Source organism: Hemiscyllium ocellatum, chromosome 6 (genome assembly GCF_020745735.1).
Source record: "Hemiscyllium ocellatum isolate sHemOce1 chromosome 6, sHemOce1.pat.X.cur, whole genome shotgun sequence".
NCBI lineage: Eukaryota > Metazoa > Chordata > Chondrichthyes > Orectolobiformes > Hemiscylliidae > Hemiscyllium > Hemiscyllium ocellatum.
In genome coordinates, this window is record NC_083406.1 from 12,163,037 (window position 1) to 12,184,206 (window position 21,170).

General features: G+C 41.0%; 1 protein-coding gene across 1 annotated transcript in view; it reads left to right on the forward strand.

The window, feature by feature from the left end:
• myo16 (myosin XVI) overlaps positions 1-21,170 on the forward strand; it is a 351,480-nt gene that overhangs the window by 112,855 nt on the left and 217,455 nt on the right. Inside the window, exons 8-9 of the mRNA XM_060826459.1 lie at positions 752-911; positions 16,671-16,821. Of these exons, the coding sequence (XP_060682442.1) occupies positions 752-911; positions 16,671-16,821 (311 nt within the window). The remainder of the gene's footprint in view (positions 1-751; positions 912-16,670; positions 16,822-21,170) is intronic.

The following is a 21,170-nucleotide window of genomic DNA, read 5'->3' on the forward strand; positions in this document are numbered from 1 at the left end:
GACATTAGTGAATCAGATGGGTTTTCCAACAAAGAATAATGGATTCGTGGTCACCATTAGACACTTAGTTTCACATTTTTGTTTTGATTGAGTTCAAATGCCACATCTGCCCTGAAGGGATTCCAACCTGAGTCCCCAGAACATTATCTGGGTCTCTAGAAAAAATTGTCCAGTGATAATATCACTGGTGGCTAGACCACCAACTCTCCCTTCCTGAAGATCATCAAAAGAAGCAATGATGACATGAGGAAAAAAGATTCTTTTCATGCAGTGAGTGGTTAACATCTATCTGCACAAGCTGAGCAAGAGTAGGAGGTAGTCAACTGAGACATTCTAGAGCGAATTGGATTACTATCTGAAAAGCAATGATGTTAATCACCTTTAGAAGAAGGGCCATTGTGCGAATTTCTTGTTCGTAGATCCAGCACAGGCTGAATGGCCTCCCATCATACGGGAGAAAGTGAGGACGGCAGATGCTGGAGATCAGAGTCAAGAGTGTGTTGCTGGGAAAGCACAGCAGGTCAGGCACCATCCAAGGAGCAGAAGAATCAACGTTTGCCTGAAACATTGATTCTCCTGCTCCTCGGATGCTGCCTGACCTGTTGTGCTTTCCCAGGAACACATTCTAGATTCCCATCATACAGCAATGATTCAATAACTCTGTTAATAGGGCTGATTGGAATGTAATGTCTGGAGAGCTCATGTGATGAACGAAATCACCTGGAATGACTGATGTTTCTGTCATTGTTAGATGTAGCAGCATCTGAAAGTATTGAAGATATATTGCTGAAAGCGGAGGAAGATTGGAAGGAGACATGGAAACAATCTGCAACTTTTTGCAGTGATCCAGAAATGCAAGAGGAAACATATGAAGAAATCATTCATGATGCTCCTGTCCCAGTGAAAAAACTGTAAGATTTCCTATTGTAAATTAGCATGCTACAGACATAAAACATATATCTTCCATTGCCAGCCTTAACAGGATGTCACTCAAAAGTATAAGCAAGGCTTAACATTATAAAGTATATCGGAAGAAATATCCAAAAAAATGTAAGTTTTATTTGTTAGTTGATTTGTATGTTTGGAAGGGTCTGGTTATCCTTTCTTCCTTCATCGGTTGTTTTTTGATATTGGCCTCTTGGGAAAGCAAACCTTTCACAAGGTGAAACATTGCAGTCAGGTTCATTTATAGCCCTGGCGAATTCAAAGCCTATGTTTTTGCCCTTAGTGGATTCTTTTTAACGTGTTCTTTCTGTAGATAAAGCAGAAGAAAATATATAATGCTGTTGTGTTAAAATCCGATTGACAACACCATAATTGTTCATATCTAATTTTTTTGATTAGATTAGACTTAGATTAGACTTACAGTGTGGAAACAGGCCCTTCGGCCCAACAAGTCCACACCGACCCGCCGAAGCGCAACCCACCCATACCCCTACATTTACCCCTTACCTAACACTACGGGCAATTTAGCTTGGCCGATTCACCTGACCTGCACATCTTTGTGACTGTGGGAGGAAACCGGAGCACCCGGAGGAAACCCACGCAGACACGGGGAGAACGTGCAAACTCCACACAGTCAGTCGCCTGAGTCGGGAATTGAACCCGGGTCTACAGGCGCTGTGAGGCAGCAGTGCTAACCACTGTGCCACCATGCCGCCCATAATTCATTTGGCGCATCCTTGAAATGCCAGCCCATGGCACCTCAGCAATGGATAAGACCTCAGCAATGGTGAGCAGATGACACCATTGCCAAGTCATCCAAATTTACACCCCTAGCCTGCCAACTCACCTGTGGGTTTGTGGATCAGGAGTTGTAGAAAGTTCCAGTGGCTCACCCAAGTTCTTACTGTACACCGGCGCTGAGCACTTCTAACATTCCTATTATTTCAGATTTCCATCATCTGTAAGTCCGAGTGACCTTGACCATTTTGTCATTTTTTAAAAAATTCTAATTATTTTTCCCCAGAAGCATATTAAAGAGAATTTGAATTTTGTTTTAATATGTATCAAAAGGAATTTGCAAGGCATGTGTAAAATGTAATTGATTTTATGTGCTGTCGGCACTTCACTTTCTCCATTGAGATAAAGGAAGCTTCTTCCTCTGATTAAAGGAGAGGTGAAAGGCAATTTTGTTGGGTTTAGCAGTAACACAGTTTACCCAGTCATTGTTTAAAAACTGTCTGGCCTTTAACCTATGTAAATTTTTTTCATGATTAGCAATTGGCTGCTTTACCAGGAGAACCACATGGATGAACTGCACATCCTGTACACCTATCTGCAATCTGAACCAACTTTCCCAACATCACATGGAACTCTGCTGTTCTTTCCCAAGACTGCTACTGTAATGGACTTGTAGACAGCAGGGAGGCGAATCTGTGGGGGTGGGGAACATTTCCCATTGAATATGTGCGGTGTTTATTCGTTGAAAACAGCAAAATTGGAGGTGGGATTCAATTCGGGATGAGAAGGTAGAAGCTTGGTAGATATATGTCAAGAAAGATTACAGGTCAGCTGTCTCCTGCCATTGCTTTGTATACCCATCACTTCTATTTCCACAACCTCTTTCCTGGGATGGATTCACAATGCAGTTGAGCGATGAATTCATATTTTATTTTATTGAAGTATACAACATCCAGAAGTGTCTTGACAGAGTGAATATGGAGAGGACAGCTCCATTTTTGGTAGATTCTAGAACTTGGAGTCACTGTGTTTAAAAATAAAGAGCCACCCGTTTAAGACAGAGATGAGGCAAATTATTTTCTCTGAGCACTGAGAGTCTGTGGGAACACCCTTTTCTCAAAAGGCAATAAAAGCAGCACCTTTAAATATTTTTAAGGTGGATAGATGCTTGATAAACAAGAGACTGAAAGGTTATAATGTAATTGGGTGTGAATGTTCCAGTTGAATCCAGATAACCATGAGCTCATTGAATGGCAAACAGGCTAGAGGGACCAAAGGCCTGATCCTAAACTTACATGTTTATTTAGGTCTGAGTGTTGCTGCTAGAATTTCAACACCATTCTCAGGATTGACCAAAGTCTGTATTTTAATTTTTTTATGTCCATTTTATTCACAATGTGTTGAACATCCACAGCATTCCTGGCATTTTCGTTGCTAACCATCAAAGCAGAAATCTTTACAGTATCCCGAAAAGCTTTCAACTTGTACAGTGGCACAATTAAATAGGAAAATGATTGTAGTCGGAAACCGGTCCTCTTGATTTCCTTTGCTGCACAGTTGGCTTAAAGGCAGCGAAAAAGATGTCGAATCACAGTGAATCCCAATTTGTGTTATTTCTTGCGGTGACGAGCCACGGCAAAGGAACTTGCAAATTTAAAAATAATAGTGAAAAATAAAATTCTGTCTAATTTGGTTCAGACTCTGGATACCTGCTTTCTTCGATTCATTTATAGGATGTGGGTATGGCTTTTATTGCCCATCCTGACTTGTCCTTGAGAAGGTGTTGAAGAGCTCCCTTCTTGAACCATTGCATTCTACTTGATAAAGGTGCATGCTTGATGTCATGAGGGAGGGAGGTCCAGTAATACCCGTGATAGTAAAGGAATAGCGATTTAGGTCCAAGTCAGAATGATGAGTGGTTTGGAGGGAAACTTGCTGCTGGTGGTGTTTCCATGTATCTGATACCTTTGTCTTTCTATATAATAAAGGTTTATGGGTTTAGAAGGTGCTGCCTTTTTTCTGATGGTATGTAATACTACCACTTTGCATTGATGGTAGAAAGGGTGAATATTGAACATGTTAGATGGGATGCCAATCAAGTGGGCTGCTTTGTTCTTCGTGGTAGAGTCACAGAGTCTCTATATTATGGGAGCAGATTATTCAGCCCATCAAGTCCAGATCAACCTTCCAAAGAGTATCCCACCCAGACCAAACTCCTTCCCTACCCCTGTAACCCTGCATTTCCCATGGCTAATCCACCTAGCCAGCACATCTTTTGGCTAGGGGAGGAAACTTGAGAACCCAAAGGAAATCCACACAGACATGGGGAAAATATGCAAACTCCAGGCAGACAATCACCTGAGGGTGGAATCGAACCCAGGTCCCTGGAGCTGTGAGGCAGCAGTGCTAACCACTGAGCTATCATGACTATGATGTTGAGATACTTGAGTGTCACTGAAGCCGCATCCATCCAAGCGAGTAGACAGTAATCCATCATAGTCTTTTGTGTTATGTGTGACTCTGACCAGTGGAGAGTTTCCTTTGATTCCTATTGTCTGTGATTTTTCCTGAGTTCCTTCATGGCACCTTCAGCCAAGCATTGCAATGATGTCTTGCAACATTCAAATGGGTCTAGATTAATTTCGGATATCTGGTTGGCATGGATGAGTTGGACCGAAGGGTCTGTTTCCATGCTGTACATCTCTATGACTCAATGACTCTATCTTTGCCCTCGACTCAGGAGTCCGATAGTTTCAAATTCCTACTCCACTCTCTGTGAAGAAATGAATTCTAAATTCAGTAATTGTTCATTTTATACAACCTGGAACCCACTAGTAAGTACATTCACCCTGGTGATTCACCATTACTAACTCAAGACCACGTTAGGATGGCCTAGCAACATTCCACTTAGGAATTAAAACAAAACTATCTAATTTAAATCTTATCACAAATATGATTTGGAGGTGCCGGTGTTGACTGGGGTGTACAAAGTTATAAAACACACAACATCAGATTATAGTCCAACATGTTTATTTGGAAGCACCAGTTTTTGGAGTGCTGTTCCTTCATCAGGTGGTTGTGGAGTATAAGATCGTAAGACACAGAATTTATAGCAAAATGTTTACAGTGTGATGTAACTAAAATTATATATTGAAAAGGACCTGGATAGTTTGCTAAGTTTCTCAGCTTTTAGAATGAACATGTTGGTTTCAGTTCTTTCATATGTAAGTCCCAGAACTTTTTTAACGTTACATTCTCAAGTGAACTTTCACAATAGGTGCCATATCAGCCCAGATAATTTATTGAGGACACCTTGCACCTTCAATGCATCATCTGGGTTAACATGGCACCTATCGTTAAAGTTGAAAATGTAACTTTAAAAATTTCTGGGATTCACATATGAAAGAACTGAAACCAACATGTTCATTCCAAAAGATGAGAGACTTAACAAACTATCCAGGTCCTTTTCAATACATAATTTTAGTTACATCACACTGTAAACTTTTGCTATAAATTCTGTGTCTTACGATCTCATATTCCACAACCACCTGATGAAGGTGCAGTGCTCCGAAACTTCGTTCTTCCACATGAACCTATTGGACTATAACCTGGTGTTGTGTGATTTTTAACTTATTAAAAATAGGGTTTTGCTCCTATCACACCAGAAATAATAATTAATTACACAGACTTTATCCAGTGATTATATTGTGTTTCTCACTCAGAGAAAATTATCTGTGTGTGGTGCAATAAGGAGGAAGAGAATGGATTGACAGAGGGGATAGCAACTTAAAGATACAGTTGACAAAACATTTGGAAAGCAATGATAAAAATGGAAAGGCAGAGAAAATGCAGTGAGTTCCAGAAAGATGAATGAGATCCAGCAATGATGCTGGAGGAGGAGAAACATTGGATTAAAGGGGTTTATAAATATGCAGGAATGTCTGTTTACAGGAGATCACTTCATGTGAGATGAGGCTTGGAGAGGGATTTGAATTAAAGGAAGAGACTTTGCATATTGATAGAAAGACATGGAGGAGGTGGAGAAAAGGAAATAGGGAATTTATTTTCTTCAGAAGGAATTCCAGTGCGGATTTCACTGAAAGGTTTTTTCATTATTTTCCATATTTGCATATTTTGCTATGTTAGAACATGCTACTCCATTTTCTTTAGACATTTGGTTCATATTTAATGATTTATTCATAGCAAAGACGAATAAAACTGCTGAGAAGTTTCATCCATGGTCATGCTAACATAATTGATGGGTCCTAACATAATTGATGGGTCCTAACATAATTGATGGGTCTTAACTCTCAAACTCAGTGATTATGAGCAGATGATTGCAGGAGTTGAGTTAAAAATTACATAACTCTGGTATGGTAGTGTCATGCCAAGAGTTGCTCCAGTTAGAATATAAGTAAAAATTGATGATTTTGTTATATACCTATCACCCATTTCATTCTTCAACATTTATACATTTCAAACTGTTTCTTACAACTATCTTCCATTTAATACTCATTTATTTTTAACCTAGTGTTATTCAGGGTAGCAGGTAATGGATCAATTTATTTATTTTCTGTTTTTTGTTTAGTAAAATATGATGAATATAAAAATTTGTCTTTACATTTTTAAACCTTCGTTGAGGTTTGATATTTCTAGTGGTTTATTGATACTGTAAGAAGAAACTAACACCGTGTGTGGCACAGTGGTTAGCACTGCTGTCTCACAGCGCCTGAGACCCGGGTTCAATTCCCGACTCAGGCGACTGTGTGGAGTTTGCACATTGTCTGCGTGGGTTTCCTCCGGGTGCTCCGGTTTCCTCCCACAGTCTAAAGATGTGCGGGTCAGGTGAATTGGCCATGCTAAATTGTCCGTAGTGTTAGGTAAGGGGTAAATGTAGGGGTATGGGTGGGTTGCGCTTCGGCGGGTCGGTGTGGACTTGTTGGGCCGAAGGGCCTGTTTCCACACTGTAAGTAATCTAATCTAATCTAAAGACTGTCCAAGGTCACTGCTGATAGATTTTCTGTGAAAGAGTGCATTGTTTTAGCTGGCATTGAACGAAAAAAATGATACTTAGGCCTAGCAAGGTTTTTTTCTAGCATGTCCAGGTTTCATCATACTGCTTAATATTTCCTCTCCCCATATTTTCCTCCAATTTAATTGAAATTAATTTGCTGAATATTATAAGTCTAGAAGTATTACAGCTTCATTTAAAAATAACGTTGTATAATTGATCACTATGACACATGGTTTGTGTTAACGTAGCAAAACATTGGCTAAGTTGACAGATAGTTTGCAGTGGGCTAAATTAGATCATTCCTGATTTCGAGCCCAGGGATCAGACCCACATCTCCAACTGAAGTGATGCAGATAACATGGAAAGTTGGGGTTAGTGCTACTGACAGGTTATTTTCAGCATTATGTGTCTTGCAAACCAGTACTGAATGAGCTGCTGAGTAGCCGCATACCTTGGCAAAGATCCCAAGTTCATGCAAGGTTGCCAACCACCTAGAGTAAGGTTGGACAACTGAAAGCAATATTGGAGCTCTCGAAGATACATTCTTGTTGCAGCAATGGCTGAAATTGCTTGGAGCATATTTGATGAATTTCTGGAGTGTCCTAAAATGACAAGACCAAACAGGAGAGCATCTCTCCATAGTCCCAGATGCACTGCTCTTGGTGCAAGTACAGCTGCTGGAGCAACGGAGGAAGATTGTCTTCTTTTAGCATCATGAAGGCCTTCCAGACAAAGACCAGAAGCCAGTGGAAGTATATAGCTGTGGCAGTGAGGTCAGCAACCTGGCATTGAGGACCTGAATGCAACAGCGCAGAAGTTTAACAACCTCACACAAGTGATCAATGTCTTTAAGTACGCCCTTGCATACCAAATCCAACAACACTACAAATCTCATCCACTGTTGTATTCACCACAGTCTTAACTTGGCTATCAACAATTCATTTCAACCCACACTCAAACCACATTTTGATATGTCCTAACTTCACAAACTTAGTGTGGGTGTGTTATTACATTTTTCACCTCATACATAACAGCAGGCTCCTCCCCCTAGTAAGTTGCAGCACACTTATTGTCACTTGTGCCTCTCTTTTGATGGACTAATTGGACCATAATAGATGCTATCGGGAACAAGCCAGCAATAGGCAGATATGACCGCAGGTGACAGTGCTGTGAATGAGGCAATGGCTTTGCTGGAACTATCATGGATGATCCTGCAAAATGAAGCTTGTCAAATCCCAGTTCAGCCTCATTCCGTAATCTGTAATGATGTATAAGCCCCTTTCTAGTCATGCTTTCTTTTATCTGAAAACCTCCCGTTGTGCACTCATGCTTTCAGATGCACAAGAATTTCTGTCTTATTGTCCAGAGATGCCAGATGCTGAAAAACAAGACACAGAGCAGACTGAGGAGGAAGACATGCTTGATTTGATAGTTGTACCAAGTGTCTCAGCTTCGCCCGGAGAAATGTGTGGCATGTCCACTTGGAGGTGGGATGGCTGGCCATTACAAGGCCATTCTACTATATCTGCTTCACCTTGGGTCTCAGCCAGTCATCTGGTGAGGCCAGGCAGGAGAGATCAGAGGTTACATTGGTATAAAATCCTTACAATGTCCTGTGCATTTGAGGAACGCCAGTTCGAAACCGACCAGTTTATTTAGTGAAACACTTCAACTTTCAGCTGTACAACCCCTGCTGTATTTCACGTGGCTTTTCAACAGGGCCAGGTGCCCTCCCTCTTGCTTGTGTGGTTAACTCATCTCTTTGTCCTGATGGGGTGAGGCCAGTGTTGGACTAGGGTGGGCAAAGTCAGAAATAACACGACACCGGGTAGCAGTCCAACAGGTTTGTTTGAAATCACAAACTGTTAGACAGTGCTCCTTCATCATTTGAAGACCTGCACCTCCACATCATTGCCACCATTGACATCATGACTACGGGGTCAAATGGAGAGGACCTCCAAGAAGATCGTGTCATGTGACTTCTGACTTTGTCCAGCCTTGTGTTTAACTTGTGGTCCATGTCTGAACTAAGACTTCTGGATGGACTGCAACTTCATTATTAACTGGATCTTTTCCCAACTAAGTGTTGATTCCCGCTACCAGGAGATAATGAGACACTGAATATGCTGCAGTTGAATTCAGTGAGGGAGAATAGAGAGAAAGTCTTTATCCACTCCCACCAATGGGCTCGGTGTTTGGAGCAGACTCACAGTCAGGAGTCTACACACACACACACACACACACACACACCTTGCTCATGCAGTTCACTCTCATGACTGGCACAGTCAGTATAAACCACTCCTACTAGGTTTCCAAAAGACATACGAACAGAAATAAACCATTCAGCATAATGAGCCTGCTTTGCCATCCAGTGCGATCATGGCTGATCTCATCTTCATCTCTACTTTCCTGCCTTCTTCCCAGAAAACCTGATTATCTTACTGATTAAAAATCTACCTCAGCCTTTACTATACTTAAAGGCACAACCTCAACAGCTCTCTGCAATGAAGCATTCCACAGATTCACTACCCTTCTCAGAGAAGAGATTTTTCCTCATCTCTGCCTTTGAAATGGTTGACCTGCCACTCTGAGATTATGCCCTCTGGACTTAGACTCTCCTACTCAAGGGGAAACCACTTTTCTGTACCTCCCCTTTTGGTCCCCTGAGAATTGTGTATGTTTCAGTAAGATTGCTTCTTATTTTCCTCTGTTCTAACAAGCCTAGGCCCAGTAAACCCAACCTCTCCTTCTATGACAATCCCTCCATTCCGGGAGTAAAGCAAAACACTGCAGACGCTGGAAATCTGAAATAAAAACACAAAACGCTCGAAAAACTCAACGGGTCTGGCATCATCTGTGGGAAGAAAGCAGTTAACATTTTGGATTTGATGAAGGATCATTGAATTTGAAATATTAACTCTGCCTTCTTCCCACAGATGCTGCCAGACCTTAAATAATATTCAGCACCTTAATTCTTTCTGCCAAAGTGCATGACTTCACATTTCCCCTTATTGTATTCCATCTGCCAAGTTTTGTCCACTTGCCTGAACCTGTTTGTGTTTTCCTCACCATTTGCTTTCTCACCTATATTGTGTCACCCACAAACCTTGCTGATGTACAGACACTGACTCCAGCTTCTCCACCAGCTAGATGTTGTCATCTTGTCCCCCATATCCCAACGCTCTGATTTGTATTGGCTAGCGAGTCCTCTATCCATTTTAATATACTGCGTCCAGCACCATGGGCTCTTACTTTTATAAGATGGCAGTGACGAGAAGCACTTAAGGAGGATTTTGTGAGAAGTTGGCTTGGTCACTGGAACTAAGAATAGGATTGCACAGGATCCGGTGCTCAACAGAAAGAAGAGCAAACCACAGAGGGCAATGATGGGAAGTGACTGAGGAGGATTATAAGAGAAGTCTACTCAGGGATCATGGAGGAATGAATCTGATGGCCACCTTTGTGTGCAGCTGCATCAAGTTGTGCACAGACCTTCAGTACCAAGCCTCACTACGTACTGAGGTTCTACCTGTCCCTGGTGTTGCAAAGAATGGGACAGGCCTCATTGCTACAGAACGCTCTGAGTAGTTGGACTGTTCCACATTACCTGTCCTTCAAGGAAAACCTTTCAAGAGAAAACACGTTTGACCACAAATCCATCAGGAAGTGGTCAGCACGTAGCATCATCAAGACCCTGTGGGGAATGGAGAGGCTTGATTCTGTCACGTGATTCCCCGAGCAGATTGTCAAAGTCATTTGGCAGAATGCTTCATCACCAGAACTTTCCAATAAGTACCAAGACATCACTTGGCTGGTGGTGAGAAGGGTACTATCAGTACGATCCTCCACATGATCCTGGTCTGTCTGTTCCACCGCACGCTGAACTCAAAGTGACTGCAAAGGGAAGAGACTGTCACACATCTCCTGCAGGAATGTGCCTGTGTGAAGGAAGTCTGCAGAGAGATGCTTGTTCTTTGTCGAGGTTCATCCCAAGCAGCTGCAGGACACAGGACTCTGCTCTACAGTCTGTTCCCCACGTCACACACACTGAGATAAACATTGACTGTATTTGGAGGACCATTAACTCGGTGAAAGAAGCTCTTTGGTCCAGAGCAAGCAGTTGGCCCTGACTAAGTGTTGCAGACTGGCACATTCCACAGTCCACGACTATGTGCTGAGGGGTGCCCTAAAACTTGGGGCAGGTGCTGCCAAGGCGCATTGGAGAAAGACCACTGTCTGAGACCTTCATGCCGAAACTAATGTGCAATTATTGGACCATCCCGATGCCTCAAAAATGTATAAATAAAGTCTTACAAAAATAAAAAATGCCTTTGGTTTGATTGTTGGCTAGAGTCAAACTCCAGTGATTGTTTTTTGAATGCTGCTGCTTTAGTGATTATGTATGCATAAAAAGATATTATTATGAATAACCTATATTCTTGAAATAAAAAAAGGAGCAAGAGAGGGAGAAAGGCAGATTCTTAGAAAATTTGGTTGTGGTTTAGAAATAGCTGAACGTCAGCAGTGAGGTTGACGTGCTGCTGTTAGGGTCAAAGAACAGGCTTTGTTGAGTGTCAGATTCGAGTGTGGTGCTGGAAAAGCACAGCAGATCAGGCAGCATCCGAGGAGCAGGACAATTGGAGTTTCAGGCACAGTCCTTTCAGACTGCATGGATCGGTTAAAGGAGCATGTAGGAGGCAGAATGTTTTACAGATAGGAGTTTGAGGGGTGTGTTCACACCAGAGATTCAGCCAGATGGATGGGGTGACCACCCGGAGGGACAAGCATGGTGAGCAGGAGTCCCCAGTGGCAAACCCCTCTCAGACAGGTACAGCATTTTGGATACTTCTGGGGGAATGGTCTCTCGGGTGAGAACAACAGTGACAGCCAGATCGGTGGCACCACGATTGGTTCTGTTGTAGGACAGAAAGGGTCAAAGTTCAGGCAAGCTATATTCAGCATTTCTGTGGCCTCGAGCGAGACTCCAGGTTGATGTGTTGCCTCCCTGGTGCCAAGAATGTCTCTGAGTGGAGAGGCGAACAACCAGAGGCTGTGCTCCATATTGGTACTACCTTCACATAGGATGTGTTTTAAACAGAGAGTTTGTTCGGTGGCTGGAATGCATTGCCAGGGGAGGTAGTAGAAGCAGATAAATTGCTTATACAATTTAAGAGGCATTCGGGTAGAGACATGAACAAGCAGGGAATGGAGGGATAGGGACCATATTCAGGCAGGTATGTTTAGTTCAGGGCATCATGGTCAGCACAGACATGATAGGCTAAAGGGCCTGTTCCTCTGCACTGTTAATGTTCTGTGTTCAATGTAAGTAGCCCAACATGTGGTCACGAATGAAAAAGCCTCTAACAATTCAAATATCAACCAGTGTTTCCGCGGTATCTATACAGTTACCTCCTCAAAGAATTCTAGTTAATTTATCAAGCGTGATTTTCCCTCGATGAAGCCATGCTGATTCTGCTTGAACATATATTTCTAAATATTCTGCTATTATATCCTTTATAATTGATACTAACATTTTCCCAAGGACTGCTGTTAAGCTAGGTGCCCTATAGTTACTTTTGTTTTAAACAAATATGCTCCATTGGCAGTTTTCTAATCCTCTGGGACTTTTCCAGAATCTAAGCAATCTTACGACCAGTGCATACATTATTTCTGAAAATGTACATAGAGAGTCTCACAGCTAGAAAAGCCACAATTGGTTGCCCTTTTAATCTTCAGCATTTCCAGCTGCAAATGTCCCACTTGGACGTAAAGGAACACACAGGCCTCTGGAGGGATTTTCTTTTGAGTTTGGGATTAGGATGGACTATTCACATCCTCATTTGTACTCTTCTCAGATATGGCCCCTTTTTTTCCTCCAGCTGACTACTCTGATCATCCCCCTGGTTTTGACAGAGATGGCTTGAGCTGTTAGATTTATGGGTGAAGTCAGCAGCACCTGTGTTTTCCTCTCGCTATGAGGACACTCTGCTCCTCTCAGTACATCCTCAGTTTAACATGATTGTTTCGGTCCTGTTAGCTCATGTCATGCGTCATAGGTGTGCTGTATTTTACAAAGCAGACCCACTTAACGAAAGCAATTTGTTTTCATCTTTTGAACTTGAATAGCTCTGCATGTGATTCTCACAAAGACTCCAGAATAGCTGTTGACATGCCTTCAGTATTAATTCAGATACAGTGATGTTTATTCACTACCAGCAGACATCTCTGAGGCTTAGAATAGACATTTTGAGCGCTCCTTGCTAGCTGTCTTTGTTTCTTCAGAGTCTACATTTCTTATGACCATTGTAACTGCCTCATATTTCTTTGAAAGTGATGAAGAAGGGCTCCAATCACCATCTTCACAGTTCAGAACAGACTCTGTGTAGTCAGGTCTTCAAAGCTTTGTTGTGGTCTGTGAGGATTGGAAGGATCTATTTGTTTAGTTTCTCTCTGAGCCTGTTTCCTATGTTTGGAGTGGGAAAGCCCTTTCAAACTCTCTGTGATTCTTTCTTCTCTCTGTGTTTCTCTTTCCCAAACTCTGGCTGCCTTCTGAGTTTTGCTGTTTCTATACTATTAATGTCAAAATTCACACAACACAAAGCTAAAGTCCAATGGGTTTATTTGAAAACCCTAGCTTTTGGAGTGCTGCTCCTTCATCAAGTGCTCCAAAAGCTAATGTTTTCAAATAAACCCATTGGACTATAACCGGCTGTCATGTGATTTTTGACCTTGTCCAACCCAGTCCAACACCGGCACCTCCACATTATGTTGCTAATGTGAGGCAGGTCAGCTTTAGGAGTTAATTCTGCATCTAGCTACTCTGGAACTGGTCTGTGGCCTGGGTCAAGGTAGGAGTGGTGCCGGAAAAGCACAGCAAGTCAGGCAGCATCCAAGGAGCAGGAGAATCGACGTTGCGGGCAAAAGCCCTTCATCAGGAATGAATCCTTTATCCTGGGTGCTCAGGATTTCATTCTTATTTAACTTCCAACTAATGTTTCAGCCCCTAAGTTATCCTGGTCTGTCTTTCCAACAAAATATGCCAGTTCCTAATATTAGAATATGAAAGTTTGATTACAGTGACTTATTTTATTTTACAAATTGTTTTGGCTGTGTAATTTTTCCCATTTAGCTTCTAATCAATTTATTTTGGTTTGTTTATTTGGACCTTTGTCACATTTTATTTCCTTTGGTCAAATTTTTGGTGTCTTTTTGGAGCTGCCAGTTACAGGTTATGAGTTTTAAAACTAGTCCCTCTCACTATTGTCACTCTAAACTTAAAGTTGAGTACCAAATGGGGCCCAAAAAGATCGAAGTTCTGCACGAATTGGAGCAGTGTAACTACCTCAAAGAGACATTGACCTAACAGTCCAGCTGTGAGCAGTCATACAATGCTGTCAAGCCTTGGAGGCTGAAAATAAAACATTAAAGAAGATTTCTAATCCTCCTGTGCAGAAACAGCCAGTTTTCTCACAACAGTTGACACAACAGAGAGCTAAATTGACTTCACAGAAATATTCAAAGCCCTAGATCACTGTGACTTATTAGTTGAGGAAAAGATATACTCCAACTAATGAGAAATGATCTTATGTTCAAAAAAGAAAATTGTGAGATTAAAAACAAGAAACTTTGTTCAAGTTAATCCTTGTTAATGATAGAGATCACCTGTAGAATGAGAGTGAGCTTTTGAAAAAAAATAGCCTTGGACGTACAAGGTGAAATGAACTGAATTGCAGCCAGCACTCCACAATGCTGTGTAGGAATATAAGACAGAGACTGCAGACTAGACATCAATAATGATACATTTTTTATTTTCTGTTGAAGTTAAGAATTGTTTTTAGAGTCATAGAGCCAAACAGCAGGGAAACAGACCCTTCGATCCAATTAGTCCACTCCGACCATGTTCCCAAACTAAAGAAGTCCCACTTGCTTGTATTTGGCCCATATCCCTCCAAACCTTTCCTATTCATGTACTTATCCAAATGTTTTTTCAATTTTTGTAACTGTACCCGCACTCACCACTTTCTCTAACAATTCATTCCACACACGAATCACTATCTGCGTAAAAATATTGCTACCTTTTTAAAACTTTCTCCTCTCACCTTAAATATATACCCCAGGGTTTTGAACTCCCCCACACAAGGAAAAGACTTTCTATTCAGCTTACCTATGCTTCTCATGATATTATAAACCTCTTCAAGGTCACCCCTCAGCCTCCTATGCTCTAGGGAAAAAATGTCTCAGCCTATCCAGTCTATTTTTATTACTCAAACTCTCCATTTTTGGCAAAATCCTGGTAAATATTTTCTGAACTCTCTCCAAATTAATAGTATCCTTCCTATAGTAGGGCGACAAGAACTGTACATAGTACTCCAGAAAAGGCCTCACCAACATTCAGTACAATCTCAATTTCCTGTATGTTCCCACTTAATGGGCGGCACGGTGGCACAGTGGTTAGCACTGCTGCCTCACAGCGCCGGTGTGACCTGGGTTCAATTCCTGCCCCAGGCCACTCTCTGTGTGGAGTTTGCACATTCTCTGCATAGGTTTCCTCCCACAGTCCAAAATAAAATGTGCAGGTTAGGTGAATTGGCCATGCTAAATTACCTGAATGTTAGGTGAAGGGGTAAATGTAGGAAATGGGTCTGGGGGTGTTGCTCTTCAGAGGGTCGGTGTGGACTTGTTGGGCCGAAGGACCTGTTTCCACACTGTAAGTAATCTAATCCTATGCTCAAAAATCCAAAGGCAAGCATGCTAAATACCGTTTTAACCATCCTGTCCACTCGAGATGCAGATTTCAAAGAATTATATACCTGAACCCCTAGGTCTCTCTGTTCTACAACACTACCTGCATCTCTCTATCCCAGACATATATCTTTCCCTTACCTCTGTGTTCACTCCAATCCCCTCCTCCAGGTCATTATTTATTAGAATATTTCTTTGAGTTGGAAAATAGAATCTTTGAACTTTAACTGAGCTACCTATGACACATCAGGAAAAGAGTTTTTTAATCTGTCTATGTCAGTACAACTTGAGAATCAGTTGTATTTTAAATAAAAGTGAAATGCTGAATACATTGTCAGTGGTTGCAGTATATCAATCATTAAGAGACAAACCTGTTACAATTATACATCTGTTCTAATGTCAAATCAATAAATTATGTTACTGCCTAACATTTTTATGACTCCTTCAATCACTTTTTCAGTCACTTGTCTGAGATTAAGATATAGTCTTCAGCTATTAAATAATTCACATGAGATTACCACGTATAGATTTCATTGCTTGTGATTCAAATATGCTTCAGCTTCTGATATGTACCCAAGAAATTATGCAGCTGCTATTTAAAAATATATTAAACTTTGTCCCATTATTTAGGATGCAATATGGACCTTGATCAAGGAGAATCTGCTATCTTCAAGACATAACAGCATATGGCCGTCGATAAATTCTTTATACCAACATCAAAAATCTTTGTAATGATGGGATTAGTTCTATAACCATCTGTTAGTAGATCAGTATTTCGGTTGAATACAGTGAAGGTTTCAGCTGTTTGTATCCACAGTTCACACACAAGTGTTTTAACATGTTTCATTGACATTCAGTTTTTTTTACTAATCTGTTCCCTCCACCTCCAGAAAATGTGTTGACTGAAGTTTCTTAATACATTCATGACTTTAGCTCAGTCTGGTGAATTAGAAACCCGTTGACATTCTCTTTCAATTATTTGATTTCCACCTGGATTTGATATAATACAACATCAAAATGATCTTAAGAAAATGCTAACCATTATCCTGTTCAGATACAAATATGCTTAAAAAAAAGCAAATGATGAATGTTATTCTCTCAACCTTTGATATAGTGGCTGTTCATTGAGAGCCTGAACCAAAGGAGATGCCTTGATTTTATTTGATTTTTTTCCTGACTGCTGACTATCATAGGGAATGGTATGACTTGTATATGTATCTTTACCCTTTAGGAACCCATTGGTCCTGTCCATTGCCAAACAGGATAGCATGTTGGAAAAAGACATAATGTTTAAGGACACCTCTGGGAGCTTGTGCAAACAAAATTCACAAGACAGCAACAGCGACAACCCGACAATGAACAGCACAACCAAATTTGAACAGGTACCTATCAATCTTAGAATACCAGATTTAATCAGTAGTTGCTAAACCAGAGATTATAATGAAACCACAGTAGAGTCACAGGATGACACATTGCTTTCTTACCACTAATATTGCAATATAACACCTGAGCATTTTTTCTTATTTTCTGCCTCAAAAACTTCCATCTATTTGATCTGTTTCAGTTATTAACTTGACCTTGGCTTAACCTTGCAAAATGGCTCTGATTGCCTTTGGTATTGTGTGACAATGCAAGTTACTAATTTCTTTTTAAATGATATGTACTCGGAGCAATTTAAGACATGTCTTTCCATTTTTTAATATGTATTTCTTTAAACTGAATGGAATGAATGTAGTGCTTCAGAAATCTTTGCTCAGTTGCCATTAGTCATTATATTCAAAAGTAATAATGATGAACACTAGCTAATAGAAAAAGCCAGACCTAATAAAACTGAACTGAGTATCTTGAGAAGTGTTCCCTCCGTTTAGCTATTTAATCCAGTGCTACCCAATGAAAATCATCATCTGTTCAGTTAGTGATTCACAAGGTTCCAGGTGCATCTTTGAAATAACTAATATTGTAAACATTTCTAAACGATCATTAACGATGTAATGATACAGCAGATTAGTGCAGTATCTTTTCCTGAGAGATGTGCTCAGAATCTGGCTATGATTTTCTCCTGATTGGTCACTGCAATTTTGGAGGAGTCCTCAGTGAACCACATCAACAGAGATTCCGGTCAAAATTACAACAACCAACAAGGAGAATTTCCAAAGAATTTCCTGTGAAGTATTTGAGTCTAGCCAAAGTTGATCAGTTGAAAATCTCATTTCCGTGTTACCTGAAAGTTTTCAGCATAAATAATACAGCTGGAAACTAAAGCAAAATATTACAGTCACCCATTGTTTTAAACAATTACATGAATAATTGGATACCAAAGAGATAAAATAGAAATAATGAAAGAAATCATTTTGACAAGTCATATTACTTAACAAGTCATATCAGAGACAATAAAACAAAACTGTAGTAAATACAACAGCAGCATCAAATTCCCAAAGCTCATAAACAACGAACAATGACAAACAAGCAATTCAAAAAGAATGTAAATGAAATCAACTTCTATAACATGGCACGACATGGGGTGAGTTTGGGGTGAATAAATGTTCACCTTCGATACTGAAAATGTTCACATTTGTTATATTTTATTGGTTTCACTGTTGACTCTGAATCAGAAGGCTGTGTGTTTTCTCTTCCTGTTTCAGTAATTTGAGCACCAAAAGTTTAGACCAACACTGAAGTAGTGCTGTACTGTTAAAGGTGTTGCCTTTTGAATGAGATGTTGCAGCAAGACACATCTACTTTCTCAGGTAGATTGAAGAAGATTCCATGGCATTATTTCAAAGATGACGAAGTCTTCCCCATTGCCCTGGGCATTACTATCCCTCAATCAACAGCATTAAAATGGATTAGTTGGCCATTATCCCAGTTGAGGGAATTGTGTGCCATGTTTAATACATTGAAATGATAACTGCAGGCAGAATTTTCCCAAGCTGAAGCAATGTGGACAATGGCATTTAAAGTGGGAAAATATGCTGAGAGTGAGGATGAGATGTTTTCAATATCGAGAAAAATGATTCTGACTTTCTCCTTACCATTTTGATGATCAGATCAGAATCTCACTGATTTGTGGGAATTGCCTTATGTCCATCTAATGGCATATCATTGATACATTTATATTCAGCATGCAATTCCACTCCCCCTCTCCAAGATCTTAGATGGTGATAATTCATGAAATGAAAGTCAAAGTGACTCCCTGGCTTCTCTGGGCTTTTATTTGAATAACCATGATGTGGAGGTGCTGGTGTTGGACTGGGGTGGACACAGTTAAAAATCACTCAACACCAGGTTATAGTCCAAGTACTATAACCTTTGGAAGTACTAGCTTTCTGAGCACTGTTCCTTTGTCAGGTAGCTAGCGGGGCAGGATCATAGGGCACAGAATTTATAGTAAAAGATCAAAGAGTCATACAACTGATGATATTGAACAAACGTAAATTGCTGTTAAGTCTTTAATCACTTAGAATGGGAATGCACGTTTAATATTCATCCACCAGCATGTCCTTGAATGTTTCATTGGGAAATATTCTTGTCCATCCTTCATCTGCTCCTTCCAGGACATTACATACAGTGATACATGGCCATCAGTGCACCTACACAGGATACATCGTTTAGCTGTTAGTCTCATTCCTTAATATGCATTCACTTGCACTTCCTTGGATACTGCCAACCACCGTGAATGACATGGCTTTCCTGCCCTGTCACTGAAAAGCTCTGTTAAGAATTGTAAAGGATGTGGTGGTTGAGAGCTGTAGAGTGCAGATGTTGTATCCAATAGTGAAGCTTGAAGTTCAACAATTCGTAAGCCTCATTTGTGAGGCTTGTGTGCAGAGACAGACCCAGAGTGCGTATGAGATAGAAGGCGAGGGCACTTTACATTACCGAGTGCAGAGGATCATTGACCTTTCTCCTGCACTTCTATATCCCATCTGATCCTATGAGCAGCATTGCCTCAGGCAAGTTGATTATCTTTGATGCCTTACCCTCCTTCCCCTGGGGTGGTCCATCAGCTAGAGGGTTGTCCTTCTCTCAACCATCCTTTCCAGGATGAATTCCATGTCCTTATCAAGAGATGGTGCCATCTTCCGTTTTTGAGACATTACAGTGGAGAATAAGCTGCTGCAGGGTCCTAGAGTCCAGCTCTTCAACTGGTCTGACTTTGGATGAATTTATTCCACCTAGTTGTGGTTCTGTTCGCCGAGCTGGGAATTTGTGTTGCAGACGTTTCATTGCAGACGCATAGCAGGAGCAGTAATGCAAAGATTAGAACAAACAGTCTTACCGCAAATTCAACCCAAACTCTGGGTCAGATATGTGGATGACACGTTTGTAATCATTAAAAACACAGAAATAGAGAACGCACACCGGATCATCAACGCCACACTCACAGGAATCTGATTCACTAGAGAGGAAGAAAAGGACAACCAACTCCCATTCCTAGACGTGATGGTACAGAGAACACCGAACGGAGAATTCACCACAAAGGTATATAGGAAAGCCACACACACAGACCAAGTCCTGAACTACGAAAGCAACCACCCCAACACACACAAAAGAAGTTGCATCAAGACACTGTTCAAAAGGGCCACAACACACTGCGGTACACCAGAACTGCAAAAACAGGAAGAAAAACACCTCTACAATGTATTTGCCAAAAACGGATACCCGCGCAATTTCATCAACAGATGCCGAAGGGAAAGACAACGGAACAAGGACATGCCACAACCCAAAGGACTAGCTACACTACCATACATCAGGAGCATTTCCGAACTGACAGCCAGACTACTGCGACCACTAGGACTCATAACAGCACACAAACCAACAGCCACTCTCAGACAACAACTCACCCGAACGAAGGACCCGATACCCAGCATGAATAAAACCAATGTAGTGTACAAAATCCCATGCAAGGACTGTGCAAAACACTACATAGGACAAACAGGAAGACAGCTAACGATCCGCACCCATAAACACCAACTAGCCACGAAACGACACGACCAGCTATCCTTAGTAGCCACACATGCAGATGACAAGCAATATGAGTTCGACTGGGACAACACTACTATTATAGGACAAGCCAAACAGAGAACAGCCAGGGAATTACTAAAGGCATGGCATTCATCCACAGATTTAATCAATAAGCACATCGACCTGGACCCTATATACCGGCCACTGCAGCGGACAGCCGGAACTGACAACCGGAAACAGCAGATACAAATCACTATAAATGCTGGAGGAAACATCACAGAAGCACTTCACAGGAGGCTCCCAAGCACTGAGGATGTCATCCCAGACAGGGGACGAACACAACCACAACAACGAGCACCCGAGCTACAAATCTTCTCAGAAACTTTATTCCACCTAGACTGCTACAATCATCTGGCTTCAGAAACATGCCAGTCATCTGAAACTTTCAGAATTTTAATCCAATCATTTTAAGCTGTTGAAGAAGTTTTTTTTTAAAAGTTCCAACCATTTTACAAAGCTCTGCAATTACTTCCATAAAGATCCTCAACTCTTGACGTTCGAGTTTTTATTAGGTCTAGATAAGTCAATGAAATTGGATTTAGACTCGATGTTGTATTTATGAATGAACTTCCACATATGGAGGAGAATCTGAGAAGTTGTGAGGCAGGTTTAGGATATGCTATAAAATAAAGTCTTTAGTAATCAGGAGGAAAGTGGATCTCTCAAAAATAAAACGAACATTGGAATTGCAGTGAATGAAAAAGTG